The sequence below is a fragment of the Ornithorhynchus anatinus genome, chromosome 1, assembly GCF_004115215.2.
Source record: "Ornithorhynchus anatinus isolate Pmale09 chromosome 1, mOrnAna1.pri.v4, whole genome shotgun sequence".
Classification (NCBI taxonomy): Eukaryota; Metazoa; Chordata; class Mammalia; order Monotremata; family Ornithorhynchidae; genus Ornithorhynchus; species Ornithorhynchus anatinus.
Genome location: NC_041728.1, coordinates 107,072,474 through 107,085,901, shown reverse-complemented (window position 1 = coordinate 107,085,901; position 13,428 = coordinate 107,072,474). Strand labels below are relative to the sequence as shown.

At 46.6% G+C, this 13,428-nt stretch overlaps 1 protein-coding gene across 5 annotated transcripts in view; it reads left to right on the top strand.

Annotated features, from left to right (window-relative positions):
* PLS1 (plastin 1) overlaps positions 1-10,716 on the top strand; it is a 102,313-nt gene extending 91,597 nt beyond the window's left edge. For all 5 annotated transcript variants that reach the window (XM_029073494.2, XM_029073505.2, XM_029073520.2 and 2 more), the window contains exons 13-16: positions 2,499-2,632; positions 4,142-4,265; positions 6,612-6,736; positions 8,752-10,716. In XM_029073494.2, coding sequence (XP_028929327.1) covers positions 2,499-2,632; positions 4,142-4,265; positions 6,612-6,736; positions 8,752-8,887 — 519 coding nt within the window. In that variant the 3' untranslated portion in view covers positions 8,888-10,716. The remainder of the gene's footprint in view (positions 1-2,498; positions 2,633-4,141; positions 4,266-6,611; positions 6,737-8,751) is intronic.
* Positions 10,717-13,428: the final 2,712 nt, after the last annotated feature.

Below are 13,428 nucleotides of genomic sequence, written 5' to 3'. Positions count from 1 at the left end.
CACTTGGAAGAGATTCATTCAATCATTCAATCGTATTTATTGAGCACTTACTGTGTGCAGAGCACTGTAGTAAGCGTTTGGCCAGGCAAATTCAGTAAAAAACAGCAAACCACGCAATAGCGACAATGACAAGAAAATCAGCTGGGAGGGAAGAGTCCTTAATCAATCCATCAATTGATTGTATCTGTTGAGTGCTCGTTGTGTGCGGAGCACTGTACTGAGTGCTTGGGAGAGTACAATAGAACAAAGCTGGTAGACGCGTTCCCTGCCCACAGTGAGCTTAGAGGGGGAGACTGACATTAATATCAATAAATAATGGATATGTACATAAGATCTGTACAAGATTAGCATATTTCGGACACATAATCAGGAGGACTGTTTCTCCGGAGAAGACACTAGTGGTAGGAAAAGTCCAGGGAAAACGTGGAAGAGACGGACCAACAGCTAGATGGATAGAGACCATAACAGTGAAAGCGGAAGAACCATTAGAAAGGTTACGGATTATGGCAGAGGACAGGACGTTCTGGAGAAAGTACATCCTTGGAGTCGCTGTGAATGCAAAACAACTCGACGGCACTTAACAATGGTAAAACATTAGATCTGTGGGCCTGAAGGAGGGAGTCCTCAGGCTCCTCATTCATTTATTCATTCATTCAGTGGTATTTACTGAGCACTTCCTGTTTGCAGAGCACTGTACTAAGCATTTGGGAGAGTACAATGTTGGGGATTACCTTGGTCAAGATGGTGAAGATTGATTTTATGATCTCGCGATTGAAGAGCCTCACACCTTTATGGAATTCAAGCTGTCAGAAGTGAAGTCTATTTTTCCTCAGGAAGCAATACCCGCTCTTCCCCCAGGGTTAGATAGACTGTGGACTTTTCCACTTTCCAATCGATGAATCAATGGTATTTATTGAACGCTTATTGTGTGCACTGCACTAAACGCTTGGGGGAGTCACAGTTGGTAATAATACTAATAATGATGGTATTTGTTAAGCGCTTACTATGTGCCAAGCACTGTTCTCTGAACAGCAAGCTTACTTCTGCGGTCTCCTTCCTTCCTCTCTCCTTGCCTTTGGGGGGTTGCGGTGGACTATCTATGCCCTCTCTCCCTTGCCTCAGATTTCCCCTTCCTTCTCCGATCTCTCGTGCTCTCCTGTCCTATTTCTCAGGCTCCTTGAGACTCTTATCTGAACCGGCTTCCCTTCGAAGAATTCATCGGTTTCTCATACGATCCCACAGCCACACTCGGTTAAGAATCTCTGCTTTGTACTTACCTTTCAGCTATAATCTCACTCCTGCCTCAGGCGATGGGGGAGATTTTCTCCCCACATCCGTCCCCCGGGCCGTCGGCCAACACACATCCGGAGAGAAAGGGTGACTCCTAGCTTTCTCAAGCTCTTGAAAGTCAGCTCCCCATTTTCTTGGGTTGATTCTGTTCCCCACGTTTTCCTAGCCCCTCTTCCTCTGCCGTCCAGAAAAGATGGTCCTGACTCTGAGATGAGGCCTGTCCTGCTGGTTAGTGTTTGCTGGGCTCTCTGCGGTACTTGGATCCTATTCATTCGTTCATTCAATAGTATTTATTGAGCACTTATTGTGTGCAGAGCACTCTACTAAGTGCTTGGAAAGTACAATTCGGCAACAGAGAGAGACAATCCCTATCCGAGACGGGCTCACAGTCTAGAAGGGAGGAGGCAGACAACGAAACAAAACAAATAGGCAAGCATCAATAGCATAGTAATCCCACCAGCATCGTCTACTGGATAGGGACCTGATCTTGGCGTCAGAAGGAACTGGGTTCTAATGCCGGCTCCACCATTTGTCTAATGTGTGACCTCGAGAAGTCACTTCTCTGTGCCTCAGTTCCCTCCTCTGTAAAATGGGGACGACACCTGTGAGTCCCATGTGGGACAGCGACTGTGTCCCACCTGACTCTCTTGTATCTATCCCAGCGTCGGGTAGAGTGCCTGGCACATAGGAAGCGCTTAATAAACATTAGAAGAAAAACAACCCACTCAGCCTATCAGAATGAGTATTTCCAAATGGTTCATTGCTTTCTGGGAGAGGCTGGAGCAGATACTTCCCCTGGGGATCGGGGGTGGGGAGGGGGTAGGAATTCCTAGAAGCCTCAGTCCAAAAGTGTTAGGAGTGCGAATCGCACTTTTACGTCACCTCCAAGAATCTCAAGTAGCTGTGTATCGATCTACATATACTTCTTATGTACATCTACATATACTTCTTATTTAGTCACTTGTTTATTCATGTAGTCATCCTTCCAAACTCTTGCCACTGAATGCTTATTCTTCTTTCCGCTACCGATGTTTGTCCATAATTTCCCCGTTAGATTGTAAGCTCCCCAAGGGCAGGATCAGTGTCGGTGACTTAAAGTATAGCCTTCCGAGCGTTTAGTCTCTGCACACAGTCGGCGCTCCATAAACTCTAGGGATGGAGAGCGATTTCTCCCCGCCTATGTGCTGAGCGTTTTCTTCTGATTGTAGATCGAAAACTGTAATTATGCCGTGGAGCTTGGAAAGGAAAAGGCCAAGTTCTCCCTGGTCGGCATAGCGGGGCAGGACCTAAACGAGGGGAATACCACACTGACTCTGGCGCTGGTCTGGCAACTCATGAGAAGGTAAGGGAGGGCGAACCCAGGCCCGGCCCCACTGCGGCACAATTCTCTTCCGTAGGGTTTTCATTTCAACCCCCCAAATCTACTTGTAGATTGAGATTAGATGGAGATGAGAGAAGTGACTATCATTAAAAAAAAGTATGGGGGGCGGCGGGAGGTGCTGTGGGCTCAGGTGGCTCGGGCGTGGCTGGCAGTTGAGGGAGGTGGGCTGATCCATCATCCGTGGCTGGAGGCCTGGAGGGGCCGGTGACAGCCGGTGGCGGGGAGGTTGTAGGAGGCTGAGGGGATGACAGGCAGGCGCTGATGGGGAGCCACCCGGTTGAGACATGGAATGAGTGACCTCGGGCAAGTCACTTCCCTTCTTTGTGCCTCAGTTACCTCATCTGTAAAATGGGCCCCGAGACTGTGAGCCCCATGTGGTACAGGGACTGTGTCCAACCCAATCTGTTTGTATCCACCCCGGTGCTTAGTATAGTGCCTGGCACGTAATAATAATAATGTTGGTATTTGTTAAGCGCTTACTATGTGCCGAGCACCGTTCTAACCGCTGGGGTAGATACAGGGTAATCAGGTTGTCCCACGTGAGGCTCAGAGTTAATCCCCATTTTACAGATGAGGTAAGTGAGGCACAGAGAAGTTAAATGACTTGCCCACAGTCACACAGCTGACAAGTGGCAGAGCCACGTTGCTTCTCAACAAATACTATATTATTATTATTCCTGGGAAAGAAGCAGTGTGGTCTAGTGGAAAAAGCCCAGGCCTGGAAGTCGGAGGACCTGTGTCCTAATCCCGGCTCCACCACCTGCCTGCTGGGTGACCTCGGGCAAGTCACGTCACTTCTCTGTGCTTCAGTTACCTCATCGATAAAATGGGGATTAAGACCGTGAGCCCCATGTGGGACATGGACTGGTTCAACCTGATGGGCTTGTATCTATCCCAGTGCTTAGTACAGTGCCTGGCACATAGTAAGTGCTTAATAAACACCATTAAAAAAAAAAAGCAGCAGCATAGCCTAGAGGAGGGAATGCAAGCCTGAGAGTTGGATGTCCTGGGTTCCACTCCCATCTCCACCACTTGTCTGTTGCATAACCTTGAGCAAGTTAATTCACTTCTCTATGCCTCAGTTTCCTCAACAGTAAAATGGGGATCAGATCCCCATTCTCCCTTCTACTTAGATCGTGATCTTGCTGTGGGAGTGGGACTGTGTCCAACTTGATCAACTTGTAGAGGCTTAACAAATACCATAATAATAAAAATTATAATTAGTAGTAGTTTTGTAAATTATAGACTAGAGGAGACACAGAGAGTTCTGACACTTTTTGTGATATAAGATTCAGATTTGCTTAAATTAAGTATGTTGTCATATGCCAGGTAAACTCAGGTGGCTAGAATTTCATACCGTTCGGACTATTTTCTTTCCTTAAAGGGCATGTAAATAGCATCTATCGATAGGACTCAGAGGACATCCGTTACATTTCTCTAGCCTCACAGTCTCTCATCTGTCTGTTTCAGGTACACTTTGAATGTTCTTTCGGATCTTGGAGAAGGTGAAAAAGTGAATGATGAAATTATTATTAAATGGGTGAATCAGACTCTTGCAAGTGCAAACAAGAAAACTTCCATTTCCAGCTTCAAGGTAAACCAAAGCCTAATTTAGGAAAATTTTAAGGAAATGACCTAATATGGGGCCTTGCAAGGCATTTGTCATGGATGCCTGTCCTTCAGACCCAAGACCAAACTACATCCTAAATGTCGCATTCTGAGGCAGAGAGATGAAAAGCCGGGTGTCAGAATCAGCTTCGTTCCCTTACAAGGCAGAATAGAGCACAGCGAGGCAGAGCCAACCAGCCAGCTTTACGTGAGAAAGGAATCTTTCCCACTGGTGGGCAAAGAATGGGTCTTGCCAATAATGACATTTCACCTAGTGAAATTTAATAAATGTCTCTAGACGTCCAGCCCTCGTTTCTTGTAACACGTTTAGGATTCCTGAACTCTCTACTTTATTTGCATTTTGAGTGTTTTTTATTTATGCCTCTAAGTTAAAGCATATTCCGTGGGATTCTCTCTGCCCCTGTCTGCAGTTGTGGGAGCTGCTCGGTCATCATGTTTGAGATTTGGCTAGGTGGTGTGTCAAACTTGCGATCTAGTGGGGATTTTGAAAGATAGAAAAACTAAGAGAAGCAGCGTGGCTTAATTGAAAGCGCACGGGCTTCGGAGTCAGAGGACGTGGGTTCTAATCCTACCTCCTCCACTTGCCTGCTGTGTGACTTAACTTCGCTGGTCCTCAGTTACCTCATCTGTAAAATGGGGTTTAAAAGTGTAAGCCCCATGTGTGACAATCTGATTACCCTGAATCTACCCCAGCGCTTAGAACTCTGCTTGGCACAGAGTAAGTGCTTAACAAATATACCATCATTATAATTATTAAGACAAGCCAAGGTGGCCAGGGTCTTTATGGGTCTTGGCAGGACTGTGTTCCTGTGCTTCCCACCACACCCAATCAGTTAATCAGCCAATCGATCATACTTGTTGAGTGCTAACTGTGTGCAAAGCACTGTACTAAGCACTTGGGAGAGTACGCTATAATGGAGGTGGTACAGCTATTTCCTTCGCACAACAAGTTTACAGTCAGAGGGGGAGACAGACGTTAATATAAATAAATTACAGCTATGTACCAAAGTGCTGTGGGGCTGAGGGAGGGGTGAGTAAAGGGAGCAATTCTAAGTGTCAGGGTGACGGTTTCCCTCTCCCAAGGAAAATGCAATTTCAATAGGCACATGCACTTTCCTGCGCCTTACATTCCACATATCCCCCCCACATTCACATGAATGCACACACCACCCACATATGTCCACATGCCATTCATTCATTCATTCAATAGTATTTATTGAGCGCTTACTATGTGCAGAGCACTGTACTAAGCGCTTGGAATGTACAAATCGGCAACAGATAGAGACGATCCCTGCCCAATGACGGGCTCACAGTCTAATCGGGGGAGACAGACGGACAAAAACAAGACAACATAATCACGATTAATAGAATCAAGGGGATGTACACTTCATTAACAAAATAAATAGGGTAGTAATGTCTAGGTGTGCACACACGCACCATTCACATACCATACACAATGTTCCACAAAAATAATAATAATAATAATGTTGGTATTTGTTAAGTGCTTACTATGTACCAAGCACAGTTCTAAGCACTGGGATGGATACAAGGTAATGAGTTTGTCCCACGTGGGGCTCACAGTCTTCATCCCCATTTCACAGATGAGGTAACTGAGGCCCAGAGAAGTGAAGTGACTTGCCCAAGGTCACACAGCTGACAAGCGGCAGAGCCGGAATTAGAACCCAAGGCCTTTGACTCCCAAGCCCTGACTCTTTCCACTGAGCCACGCAGGCACAGGGAGTTCCAAGAACCCCTTTCCCAATTTCTGTTTCTAGCCAGAGTGAGGCAGTGCTGTTCTAGCTGCCTAGTGTAGATTTCCGTGGTAGTCTGAGTGCTAAACTCCAATGAGATTAGTTTATTTAGGAGATGAAATCTGATTTCTGGGGGATGTTGATCATGGGGAATTTATCATCGTGTGCAAGAGAAGCAGCATGGCTTAGTGGATAGAGCAGGGCCCTGATAGTCAGAAGGGCCGGGTTCTACTCCCAGCTCCGCCACTTGTCTGCTGTGTGACCTTAGGCAAGTCACTTCACTTCTCTGGGCCTCAGTTACCTCAACTGAGAATGGAGATTAAGACTATGAGCCCCAGGTGGGGCAGGGACTGGGTCCGACCTCAATTTGTTTACATCCACCTCAGTGCTTAGAACAGTGCTTAACAAGGACCGTAATTATTATTATAATTAGGTGTGGAAGTGAAGTGGAGTGAAGAAGTCCCAGGTACCCTCAGTTCATTTTAGGCTGGGGAGGTGTCCCTTCTCGGAAGGAAGACTGAGGAAAAATGGTTTGTTCACATCCATAATGTCTTTTCTAGGACAGCACTATTAGCACTAGTTTGCCGGTACTCGATTTAATCGACGCTATTGCACCAAATGCGGTTCGTCAGGAAATGATCAAGCGGGAAGATCTTTCTAGCCAGGACAAGATGAACAACGCTAAGTAAGTCTTTTATTCTTAAGATGTGTCAGTATCGACGGGATTGACTGAGCCCCTACTATGTGCGGAGCACTGTACTGGGTACCTGGGAGGGGGTCGCCGGAGCAGAAATCAAAGATTCAGTCTCTGCCATAGGGGAGTTGAATCAATCTGCCAATCAATGGTATTTTTTGAGTGATAACGCTGTGCAGAGCACTGTACCAAGAGGTTGGGATAGTACAACATCACAAAGTTGATAGACACCTTCCCTACCTGCAAGGAGCTTGCAAACTAGAGGGAGGACTTACAGTCCTTTGGGGGAGTCAGTAGATAAAGCGACAAATTCACCATAGATATAAATAATGGATTCAGGGTGTGTTTTAAGTGAATAATTACTCTGGCCTTGCCTGGAGTCCACGGTGACCTTTCCTCATTCTCATTCCCCATCCTTTTCCTCTTCCTTTTTTCCTCTCCTGCTGCTCTCCTGTGGTTCTAATCTTTGCTGGTCTCACTCTCTTCTGCTCGGCCTCTGCCTCTTGCCTGCATTTCTTTCTTCCATTCATTCATTTATTCATTCAATTGTATTTATTGAGTGTTACTGTGTGTAGAGCACTGTACTAAGCGCTTGGGAGAGCACGATATAACAATAATGATAATAACGTTGGTATTTGTTAAGCACTTACTATGTGCAGAGCACTGTTCTAAGCGCTGGGGTCATCAGGTTGTCCCACGTGAAGCTCACGGTTAATCCCCATTTTACAGATGAGGGAACTGAGGCATAGAGAAGTGAAGTGACTTGCCCACAGTCACACAGCTGATAAGTGGCAGATCTGGGATTCGAACCCATGATCTCTGACTCCCAAGCCCGGGCTCTTTCCACTGAGCCACGCTGCTTCAATAAATAGACACGTTGCCCGTCCACATCGAGCTTACAATCTAGAGGAGAGACAGACATTAATATAAGTAAATAAACTACAGAGAGGCACATAAGTGCTGTGGGGCTGGGTGGGTGGGGGGGTGAATGAAGGGAAGCAAATCAGGGCAATGCAGAAGGGAGAGGGAGAAGAGAAAAGGGGGGCTTAGTCAGGGAAGGCTTCTTGGAGGAGATGTGCCTTCAATAAGGCTTTGAAGGCAGTGAGAGTAATTGTCAGATTTGAGGAGGGAGGGTGTCCAGGCCAGACACAGGAGTTGGGCGAGAGGACATCGGCGAGATGGAGAAGCTCGAGGGATAGTGATAAGGTTAGCATTAGAGGAGCAAAGTGACCCTGTGCCTGTCCTGCTACTCTCTGTCCTGGCTCAGTGGAAAGAGCACGGGCTTTGGAGTCAGAAGTCATGGGTTCGAATCCCGGCTCTGCCACTTGTCAGCTGTGTGACTTTGGGCAAGTCACTTAACTTCTCGGTGCCTCAGTTACCTCATCTGTCAAATGGGGATTAAGACCGTGAGCCCCACGTGGGACAACCTGATTCCCCTGTGTCTACCCCAGCGCTTAGAACAGTGCTCTGCACATGGTAAGCACTTAACAAATACCAACATTATTATTATTACTGTCCTGCTTGATCCCTGTCTGTGTCTCTCCTTAGATCCTTCTCCCACTCTCATTTTCCTCCTTGGCTAGCTGACCTGCTCTATCCTTGCCCTCGCCCTTGGACACTCTCTGTGATGCGTCGACGCTTCGACGACAGCCTTCGGTCGCTCTCTGTGATGCTCTCGTCTTTGGATCTTGTACCTGTTTAGCTTCCACCCCGCCATGTCCCCTCCCGTGCCTGGCCCCCCTTCTGCCTGCCCCTCTCTCCCTGAGCTTTCTTTGCCCACTTTCTGTCGACATGGGCCCATGGAGACAGTGACCCCTCCGGATATTCATTCTAACGCAAAGAACTAGGGTTCTAAAAGGAGAAGAACAACTAGCGACTCCCCAAACACCTGAATATTTTTCTCATTGCCAAAATGTTTAGTACTTTGAAAACTGCTGTAAAATTAAATGACATGAATTAGATACTAAGACCCAGGAAAATGAGATTTCTCTTCTTGCCTTTTCAAGATATGCCATTTCGGTTGCTCGCAAGATCGGTGCCCGGATATACGCCCTCCCTGATGACCTGGTAGAAGTGAATCCAAAGATGGTTATGACAGTGTTTGCCTGCTTAATGGGAAAAGGACTAAACAGATTAAAATAATGAAAGTATTTTTATTTTCTGCCATTTTAAACACACTGGATGCCTCACAGTTTACAAAATTCTGAAGTTTCGTGGGTATAAAGCAAGAGATTATTTGTACGCACAAATAGTCATAATATTCTTTACTGAAATTTAGTATCTTATTTAATCTAGTTTGTCAACTATATCTGGAAAACATGATCAATGTAAGAATTGACCTGGAAAATGTTTGTTACTGTGCTGAGATTCCAAAATCCTTATGAAGTTAAACTTGGTTCATTTTTCTTGATAATGCAAAAAGATTACCATGATTCTACATGTTTTTCAGGACATGAAAATGTGTTTGATTATTTTTGGTGTTGTTTCCTGTTAACACATTATTGCCAGCTGTCTTTCTCCTTCCTCCTAATGCACATAGTGCTCTTCTAATTTACCTTACCCTGCTCTTAAAAATGGCAGCGATCATTTTGTCTGCTAAATATCAACTTTTTACAGGAGAACTAACTCATAAATAGACCTCATAGTTTGTATTCTTGGATAAACAGAAGTAACATGCGGCTTAAGGGTTCCCCCTAATTACGGTCTATTCACTTTGGCACTCCGTCATTTTCTATAAATATGCAATAGACGATGTGGAAGGGGATAGCAGAGTGCTGTTATTAGAGAATGGGCGTACGTATTATTTACACTTTGACTATCTGGAGTTTTCGAAAACGGGACGCAAGAGAGTCGAAACAGTTGGGGCCTTGCGGTACGTGAATGACGATATTTGTCTTAAACTCACAGCCGGGGTCTTTTTTCTTTCCCTGTAATGGCAGTCAGGTAAAATGGCCAACACACCCACAGCATATTTATTGGGCCCTGGGTGGTGTAATAAGAATAATTGCGGTGTTTGTTAAGCGCCAAGCACTGTTCTATGCGCCGGGGTAGATAGAAGATAATCACGGTGGACACTATCCCCGTCTCGGAGGGGGCTCACAGTCTTAATCCCCATTTTACAGATGAGGGAACCGAGGCCCAGAGAAGTGAGGTGACTTGTTCAAGTTCACAGAGCAGAGAAGTGGCATCAGAACCCACGTCCTCTGACTCCCAGGCCCGTGCTCTTTCCACTAGGCCACGCAGCCAGGCACTGTCCCCATTCGGTTTTAAGCGTGTCCGCGGGTAGTCACCTCCCTGTAAAGGAGGCGATGTTAAGGGTCCTCGTCGATGTCCCGCCTGGGTTATTCTTGAGTGGGCAGTGTTGCTGTGGCTAGTGGCGAACTGAAATCATGCATCTTTGGGAAATGTATCGGTATGGAGGGGCCTGAGGCTGTCACATGAAATTCAGTCATTCAATCAGCCAGTCCATCAATTCCTGCCTCCATTCACAGGTGAGGGCAAACACTTCAAAGAGGAGGAGAAAGCCGACTTGCCCTCAGTCAATCAATCGTATTTATTGAGCGTTTATTGCTTACAGAGCACTGTACTAAGAGCTTTGAGAGAGCACACTCTAACAGTTGGTAGACATTTCCTTCCCACAACAAGTTTCCAGTCTCCATTCTTATCGCCGTCTAAAGATAATCTGGTGGAGGTAGCAAAGAAGAATGATAACATTAACTGGCCAAACAATAGTAAATGAAATTATTAGATGAGGACAAGATCACCTTTGTTCAATAATTTGGTTGGAAGCTAGGGTTGCTCTTTCACGAACGGAGGTTTGAATTTGCTCCCCCTCTCTGATGATTTTGTGAGATCAATGTTACCAGTTCTTTTCTAGCCCCATTATTCAATCAGTAATAAAAGCGACGTGTTAAAACCTTGCAGGTTTGTTTTAAAAAAAAGATTTAATAAAGATGCTGTGTAAAAAGAAATGCGTCAATGATCATTCTAGTTCAAGAAAGTTACTGGTTTTATGTTTCATGTTTGGTTATTAAATTCTAGTAATTTCATTTTGCACAGGTCGCTTGTTGTTGGGTTTTTTTGCTAATTATGGACCCTGCTGAAGTGGGAGAGGGAGAAGAGTGCTCGTATTTCGGTTTAATGACAACCCTTCCGATAAGCAGTCAAGTGGTCCATCTGCAACTCATCTTCACTTTTGTCAACTAGCGATGAAAAGCTTGATATCACGCTCTGCGGCTCAATCGACCCGTGGTATTTATTGAGCACTTAATAGGCGCAGAGTACTAAGCACTTGGAAGAGTAAGACTGTAAGCCCGTCAATGGGCAGGGACTGTCTCTATCCGTTGCCGATATGTACATTCCAAGCGCTCGGTACAGTGCTCTGCACAGAGTAAGCGCTCAATAAATACTATTGAATGAATGAATGAAAGATAATAATAATAACGGTATTTGTGAAGCACTTCTTGCACGCCAAGCACCGAACTAAGCAGTGGGGCGGATACAAGATAATCAAGTTGGACATAATTCCTGTCCACCTGGGGTTCGCTGTCTAAGTAGGAGGGAGAGTAGATATTGAATCCCCATTTTATAAATGAGGAAACTGGGGCACAGAGAAGTTAAGTGACGTGCCCAAGGTCACGCAGCAAAGTAGGGGAGTCAGGATTAGAACACAGGTCCTCTGAATCCCAGGCCCATACTCTTTCCACTAGGCCATGCAACACGTTTCCCGCCCCTAAGGAGCTTACAGTCTACGGGCTCACTTTTCAAGGTGTCAGAGGGCTCCAGTATAACTCTACTCCAGCGTTTTTTTTCCCTTTGGTATGTTTTAAGTGCTTATTTTGTGCCAGACACTGTTCTAAGCGCTGGGGTAGATACGAGGTAACCAGGCTGGACGGAGTCCAGGTCCCACATGGGGTTCACAGTAGAAATCCCCATTTTACAGGTGAAGTAACCGAGGCCCAGAGAAGTAAAGCAAACTTGTCCGAGGTCACAGAGCGGACAAGTGGCGGAGCTGGGTTTAGGACCCAGGTCCTTCTGACTCCCGGGCCCGTGCTCTATCCGTTAGGCCGCACCGCTCCTTTCTTTCCATCGTATTTAATTATTGATCACTTTCTGTGCGAAGCGCTGTACTAAGTGCTTGGGCGAGTACAATACAACAATAAACAGATACATTCCCTGCCCACAAGGAGCAGGCGGGCCCCAGTCAGGGAGGGGTGCTGCTCTACGACCCAAGTCCCAGCCCGAGCCATCTCTTGCTCGCCGCTGCTGCTCACAACCACCCTCCCCACCCCGCTCGTGCCTCGACTTCCTTTCCGGCTCTCGGCGTTCCGGTTCAGATATTTTCTTTTGGATCCGCATCTTTCGGCCGGGCTGGGTTTTTGTGTTGGGTCACTGGAAGGATAGTCAGAGGTGGAGAGGGGAGAGTCAGGGGTGTTAGATGGTCCATATTGGGTCACTGGGGGATCAGTCATGGATGGAGAAGGAGAGTCAGGGGTCCTGGATGGTCCATGTTTTGTGACTGGAAGGACAGCCCGAGATGGTTAGGGGAAAATCAGGGATTTTCATTCAATCTTCATTCATTCAATCTTATTTATTGAGCGCTTAACGGGTGTAGAGCTCTGTACTAAATGCTTGGGAGAGGACAATACAACAATAAAGAAATTCCCCGCCCACAATGAGTTTACGGTCTAGAGAGGAAACCACTGCTATAGAGCAGCAGCCGGGCTTAGTGGAAAGAGCTTGGGAGTCCAAGGACATGGGTTCTAATCCCGCCTCCGCCACTTGCCCGCTGGGTGACCTTGGGCGAGTCACTTAACTTGTCTGTGCTCAGTTCCCTCATCTGCGAAATGGGGATTAAGACTGTGAGCCCTACATGGGACAATCTGATTATGTCGTATCTACCCCAGTGCTTAGAACAGTGCTTGGCACATAGTAAGTGCTTAACAAATACAATCTTTATTATTATTATTATAGCACCTTTATTACCAAAGTGCCCTCACATTAATTAGTTCATTTCAACCCTCCCAGCAACCCTGTGAGGTAGGGAGACAAGGCGGGTTTTATTATCTCCATTTTACAGATGGGGAAACAGAGGGACACAGAAGTGAAGTGATTCAGCCACCGTCACACAGCGGGCACAGCTCGGACTCTAACCCGGGTCCTCCGGTTTCTAGAAAGGCGCTCGGTCGCTTCACCTCACCGCTTCCCCTATTACTGGGGCTTGATCACCTTGTTCAGGGGCAAGGGGGGGGCGTGCGTTGGTGTGGGTGTGTTGTGTGGTGTGTTACTGTGCTGCTTTGTGTTGGTTAAGGTAGAGAAACAGCGTGGCTCAGTGGAAAGAGCCCGGGCTTAGGAGTCAGAGGTCATGGGTTCAAATCCCAGCTCTGCCTCTTGCCAGCCGTGTGACTGTGGGCAAGTCGCTTAACTTCTCTGCGCCTCAGTTACCTCATCTGTAAATTGGGGGTGAAGACTGTGAGCCCCACGTGGGACAACCTGATCACCTTGTATCCCCCCAGTGTTTAGAACAGTGCTTGGCACTTAGTAAGCGCTTAATAAATACCACCATTATTATTATTATTACACACCCACGGAAGGGGTGCCCCTATTTCTGGGAAAACGAGCCTCCTTTTCCTCAGCTCCCCCTCGCCCCCACCTCGCCCCGACTCCCTCCCTTTGCTCTCCCC